The sequence below is a fragment of the Spea bombifrons genome, chromosome 1 (assembly GCF_027358695.1).
Source record: "Spea bombifrons isolate aSpeBom1 chromosome 1, aSpeBom1.2.pri, whole genome shotgun sequence".
NCBI classification, from domain to species: Eukaryota; Metazoa; Chordata; class Amphibia; order Anura; family Pelobatidae; genus Spea; species Spea bombifrons.
In genome coordinates, this window is record NC_071087.1 from 3,068,166 (window position 1) to 3,074,896 (window position 6,731).

Here is a 6,731-nt window from a genome sequence, read left to right on the forward strand (position 1 = left end):
GGAATCAAAACATTTGATACTGCAAAAAATTTTAGATGAAAAACTTCCATTTAATTCAGTGGAACAAAACAGAGATCACATGATTCTTCACGATATTCTTTTCAAGAAACTTTTATTTCTTTATTAATTCATGTAAACTATTTTTTTATATTTAAAAAAACCTATGATTGAGAAATTTGTGTTTTTTATTTCTTTTTATTTGCCAACCTGCCCCCCCAGTTATGCACATCTGCCCCCAGGGTTGGGGATCTGAGCCAGCTGCCCAGCAATTCTGGGGACCACAGGTGGCAACCACAGTCTCTTCCACCTGTATGGTATACATGTCCCCCAGTGCTGGTTTTGTACCATCCTCTGGTGGAGGGACATCTGATGACGGAGGGTAGAGGCCAGCTGCACTCTGACCAGGAGAAATCTCTTCTATAGGGTTTGAGGGCACCTCCAGTGCTGGTAGAGAGGGGCCATCTTGCCTCTCTCCTGTTGCCAGTATTTCGGCTGGGGTTGTCTGAGCGGGCACTGTGGGAGCGTCATGGTCAGACTCGGGAACAAGGGGGAGGGATGGGCAGAGAACAGCAGCACTCTGTCCTGTTGCCAGAGCTTCTGCTGGTGAGTGTGGATCTGGGACAACTGCCCAGCATTCCGGGCACCCAGGTGTGGAGACCACAGTCCCATCAACTACCACAGTCTCTGGGGCTGCCTGACTGGACCTTACAAGGTTGCTGTGGTCAGGCTCGGGAAACAGGGAAAGGAGCAGGCAGATGCTAGCGGCACTCTGCCCCGATGGCAGCTCTTCTGCTGGGTGGGTGCTAGTGGAGACCGCAGTGCCATCCACTACACCCAGAAAACATCCTTTCTCTGGGATGGGAAGTCAATTGCAAGCCCTCCTGGACCAACATCCTCAGATTTAAAATCAAATTCACAATCTCTGGATCCGGTTGTGGTGTACAGTCATATAGTTCCGCTATTGACGTAGAAGAAAACTCTCCTACATTGTGACTGCGAATGTCCTCTTGTTTTGTTCTAAATCATTTTTAACAGTTGCATCGCTATATAAAAAGGATAACATCCGCATCTCAGTTGGGCCGCACATTTTACGATGAACATGGAGAATTTGCATACCATTACATAATTACAAACTGGGTGTTTTTATCAAATAAGTCTGCAATGAAAAACAATGTGGGTAACTTCACTGAGTGGGGTCCAGATGGTCAGCAGCTAATCATTGACTCGCATTTAGCAATATGGAGGAACAAAGACAACCAGGTAAGGGGGGGATTATTGGTTTTCTTTTCCTACATTAAAATTAAGCTACATTTCTATAAACTTTACAGGCATAGAGTATATTAAAAATAATTTAACAGAAATAATATAAACTCCCCAGCACCATACATCCTAAAGATGATAAAACAAAACCACTTTGACGGTGTAATGGTTCTAACTTGTGAAAAACCCTGTAGCATGAGGGCCATAAACGTCACACTTAAGACTGAGCATCCTAAACACCCACTAACCAGACCTCCCAGCCAGACCTCACTAAGCCAGGCTCTGGCAAGTACCGTATTTGCTCGATTATAAGACGAGGTTTTTTCCAGAGCAAATGCCCTGAAAAATATTCTAAATGAATTATTTTGATCTTGTTGAATGATTTTCTAATTATATTATCATCCAATCATGTTCTACTAATGTATTTTTCAAAACAAAGGAATTACATCTTTATTTAGAATATTTTTGTAGATATATCTATTATTCTGTGGTTGTGCTTCTTTATTCTTTATTAATTTATAAGAGTGGCTCAAACAAGAACTATTTTTTTTTCTGTTTGTAGATTCCAAGGTCTCAGTGTTCAGAGAACTGTTTGCCTGGATATCGAAAAGTTCTGAGACCTGGAGCACAAATCTGCTGCTATGACTGTGTCCGGTGCTCGGAGGGAGAGATATCCAACAGATCTGGTATACAAATTTTTTGTGAATCTCGGCGCCAGCTAAAAAAGTTAGGAGCCACAATTTTTTTTTAAACTAACAGTTGGTCAGGAGTGATCTTATCATCATCAGCCCACTTACTAAACTCACAGCGTTTGACCTGGAAGCACCCTGGACTTTCAGGTCAGTGCTGTTTTTTGTTGTTTTTTTTCATTTTTATATGCCTACAGAAGTCAAAGGGCTTGGGGGGGGGCTCGTTTTTGCTGTTGCTGGCCTGCCTGGGCTTCCAGGCAGACCACCAGCAGCAGAGCCCCGTACAAAACGGGAATAAACCCCTAAAATGCTGCGATCGCGGCATTGAAGGGGTTAACGCTGCCCTGACGCTCTCATGGAGCGATCAGGCAGCTGGGAGGTGTTGGGTCAGGTCCCCATACTTGTGTGGGGACCCAATCAACACTGAACCCCCTTTCCTGAAGCTGCCTGTGGCAGCTGAAAACGCTATCGCAGATTTTCCTACAATCGCGTTTTCAGCCTACAGGATCACTCCGTGGGAGTGATCTCAGGCTCGGGCTCTGAGTGGCTGTGCTGTCTGCCCAGACTCCTGGGCAGACAGCAGCATCAGCTCCCCCATGTGGTGACTCAGCCTCTTACATCCACAATTTTTTTGTGGATTTAAGAGGCTGACAAACTCCTAGGCGCATGGGATTTGTCGAGCCCTGTAATAGATTATATAGAATCATACACATAAGTTACTCATAGTAGGTGTGTAGGAATGAAAGCCTGCTCCTGGTAAGGTAGAGGGTGGAGCCATGGGCGTAGAAACCCCTAAAAATCTGGGGGGGGGGCAGCATTTTCCCCCATCAGATCCCCACTTTGTCCCCCTTCTCACAGTATCTAAGCCCTCTCACACTAACTACCCCCCTGGGGGTATTTCTTCATTATCGGCCCCCCCTTGCATGAGTTACTGGGGGTTCCTATGCCCATGGGTGGAGTTGGGGGGTATTGAGAGCCACAAGGAGAGGCAGGTGTAGCTATAAGTGATCACAATAATAGACAAACAAGACAGGCATTAACCTCACCCACCCGGGCGGAGCAGAAAAACTACCTGGCAGCCGAAAACCAACTGTGATACCAATCATCTTACAGATATTATGAGAAAGACCTTCTTACACAAGCTTCAACCTCCATGCTTCTGCACACAGCTGGTTCACTTTCACAAATGCGCCTCAGTGCACTAAAATCCCCCCATTAAAAGTATAAAAAGTAGTAAAGGTTTAACCCCTTAATGACAAAGCCCATACATGTACGGGCTCAAAATGCATTGTTTTCAATGGGTTTAGGAACTGTACATTTACTCAAGAAATCTACTTATAGTGGGGTTTTGTTTTTGTTCCTTGTTTGGTCTTTGAGCTCCTCCGTTATATTTACTTCCATGTGAGATGAGTGGACCAGATTCTTGGCAAAAGTGGTAAAGGTTAGTGCAGCAAGTGACTTGAAACACGCATGGGATAGGCATATGATTCCTGAAACTAAAACAAAGCAAAGGAAAATTGGGGCGATTAGATTTGGGGCTATTTTTATTTGTTATTTTCAGTTCAAATCTAAGAAATGTAAACAAAAAGAAGTAATTTAACATTAGTTAATATGGATACACTTAGTGGGAGGGAACTATATACTATATTATATTTTATTTTAATTTACATATTGAGGCATAATGTTACTTTGCGTTATTTTTCAGACAGTGAAAACTGCATTGTTTGCCCAAGTGATAAATGGTCCAATGAGAAAAGGCATCGGTGTATTCCAAAATCGGTGGAGTTTCTATCATATTTGGATGCAGTTACTGCAGTTTTATCCTTTGTATCAATTCTGTTTTGTCTCGTAACTGTTGTAATTTTACTGATCTTCATTGTCTTCAGAGATACCCCAATTGTGAAAGCCAATAACAAGAACCTCAGCTTCCTCCTCTTGGTCTCCATCATGCTGAGCTTTCTCTGTGTGTTTCTGTTCCTCGGTCGTCCTGAGGATGTAACCTGCATGCTGCGCCAAACAGCTTTTGGAGTCCTCTTCTCATTAGCCGTGTCTTGTATTTTAAGCAAAACAATCATGATCTATATTGTTTTCAGAGCCGCGAAACCCGGCAGCTCCTGGGCAAACTGGGTCAGTGTGAAAGTCTCCAATTCTATAGTACTGCTCTGCTCATCCATTCAAGTTATCATTAATATTTCCTGGTTGGCCATTTCCCCCCCATTCCAGGAGCTGGACATGCACTCTTATCAGGGAAAGATCATCGTTCAGTGTAATGAGGGCTCGGTTATCGCCTTCTACTGTGTCCTGGGTTATATGGGGCTTCTGGCAGCTCTTAGCTTTATTATAGCTTTTTTAGCCAGGACATTACCGGACAGTTTTAATGAGGCCAAGTACATCACCTTCAGCATGCTGGTGTTCTGCAGCGTTTGGATTGCGATGATCCCGGCCTATCTGAGCACCAAAGGGAAGAACATGGTGACCGTAGAGATTTTTGCCATAGTGGCTTCAAGTGCAGGACTTGTAGGATGTATATTTATTCCAAAATGCTATGTAATTCTTTTTAGACAGGAATTGAATACAAAAACATATTTACTTGGAAGCAGAATTAAAGGTTTAACCAAATAGTTATAAGAACCATATTCTGAATTATATGTTTTATTATCTTATAACTGTCAATGGTCAATTTTAGAAACTTGAATTAATTTTCTGGACATCAAAAGACATTTTTGCACACAATACCCCAATGTCCTGGACTTTTAAGAAAGATATTTTAACCCTCCTATCCTTTATCAGTTGCAAGAAAGGTGAGGCGTCCACATGTTTGGAATCACAGAGAAACTGAACACCACACAAAGCAAAACACACACGACAGGAACCAAATAAACCTCTGTAGACATAGTGTAAATATAATGTTTATGCCCATCGTATCAGTATAAATGAGTTAATAACTGCATTCAGAACAATTAAAAGATTCCCTTATTGAAATTCAGATGATGCAGACTTCATGTATCCATCCCTCAGTCAGACATTAAGTAAACCGAACACAAATCCCTAAATTATTTTGTGTTTCCTTCTGCACTTAATCATTTGCATACTGTGTATGAAAAATAAAGCAGTCTTCATTTTGCTTATATCCTATACTGAGTATTGCCTGGTGACTGGGAAACTGGGGAAAGTGTGTTGTCACCGGCTAAGGAAGCACAATTCAGCGGAGGTAGTTGGTCGGACTACACAGCTCTGTGACACTGATAGTTGAAAATATTTTAAAGGACAATAACATCTAATTTAAAAAAATATATTCCAGATCATTTTTTTACAATTTGTCAAATTAAAGCTTGGTTGGGCAGTGAATCCCGTCTGATACTACACTTTATTAAGACATCCTTTTATTTCATGGAATAAATACTGTGACATTAAAGGGATTGTAACCCTTCCAAACATAGTCACATGATAAACTCATCTATACTAATGTGAAGTTATTTGCTAGTATGACCAGAGCTCAAGCCATCTTGGGATGACATTTGTGCCTACTCACATGGATGACCTAGAACTCCATTCACATTAATGCTGAGTCAACCACCAGATTCTTATGGTAACTTCACTGATAAAGCACTAGGATAGGCTCAATTACTTACTACATGCCCCCAACTCTCCCGATTTACGCGGGACAGTGCCGATCTTGGGTCTCTGTCCCGCTGTCCCACCTATTCCTTCCTCTGTCCCGCTTTGCAGGAGCAGAGGAAGGGTGAGGCAAGATCGGTACTCACCTCAGGTGCAGCTGCGAGGGGCACACAGCCGCCCGATCAGCGGCTGCAGCCTGCAGACTAGCTGGGAGATCGCAATTTCCCTCTAGTCGGTTCAACATTAGGGACACTTCAGACCTCGCTTTACTGCTCCCTAATCACTACGTGCCGGCAAATAATGCCGAGCACGGAGATATTACGTCATCCCTAGGCTCGGCAGCAATAGCCGTCACATAGTGATGACGGAGCAGACCTCGCGCTCCCACCGCAGGATACAGGATGGAGGCAGAAGGATGAAGGAAGACGGATGGAGGAAAAGGTAAGAGATGGGGAGAAAGGGGTGTAATGGCAGTGTATGTGTATGTATGTGTTTGTGTATGTGTTTGTGTGTGTATGGGCCAGTGTGTGTAAGAGCAGTATAGGTATTTGTTAGCTGGTGTGTAAAGCCAGTGTATGTGTATATATGTGTGTGTAAGGGCAGTGCATATGTGTGTAAGGGGAGTGTATGTGTGTGTGTGTGTGTAAGGGCAGTGTACATGTATATGTGTAAGGGCAGTGTACGAGTATGTGTATGTAAAGGAAGTGTATGTGGCGATGCAAGCGCAACATTGTAAAGTGCAATTGCTTGCATCAGTGAGTTCCGCGAGAGTTAAAAAAAATAAATAACTTGTGTCCCTTTCACATTTTGAAATGTTGGGACGTATGCTTACTATATGTCTTAACTCTGCCACTCTTGGGTCTATTCATAGAAACTGTGACAAACCCTATAGCATGAGGGCCATACATGTCACTTTTAGGGGTCCTAAGCACAGTCCTCTAGGGCAATCAGCATCAGGAACAGCAGATTTGAACAAAACAGCGCTTTATTTTAACCGCCTAAACCCCAAAAACCAAATCATAAAAATAAAACCTGGGGCGTGGCTACGCACGAGCGGCGGATGGCTGTGTGTTGACCGAGCTCCTCGCACACGACACCGCTAATTTAAGCATCTGAACCCCGAGAGAGACCATGGGCAACAAAAAAAGAGATCCGGACCACAAG

General features: G+C 43.2%; 1 protein-coding gene across 1 annotated transcript; it reads left to right on the forward strand.

Moving 5' to 3' along the window:
- Positions 1-555: 555 nt before the first annotated feature.
- Positions 556-4,571, forward strand: LOC128468039 (vomeronasal type-2 receptor 26-like). Its single transcript, XM_053449812.1, has 4 exons — positions 556-648; positions 1,036-1,260; positions 1,823-1,946; positions 3,655-4,571. Exons 1-4 carry the CDS (start codon positions 556-558, stop codon positions 4,569-4,571), a joined length of 1,359 nt encoding a protein of 452 aa, XP_053305787.1.
- Positions 4,572-6,731: the final 2,160 nt, after the last annotated feature.

Coding starts and splice junctions, on each gene's coding strand:
- LOC128468039 (XM_053449812.1), top strand. CDS start 556: ATGGGCAGAGAACAGCAGCACTCTGTCCTGTTGCCAGAGCTTCTGCTG. Junction 649..1,035: donor CCAGCATTCCGGGCACCCAG/GTGTGGAGACCA, acceptor CATTTTTAACAG/TTGCATCGCTATATAAAAAG. Junction 1,261..1,822: donor GGAGGAACAAAGACAACCAG/GTAAGGGGGGGA, acceptor TTCTGTTTGTAG/ATTCCAAGGTCTCAGTGTTC.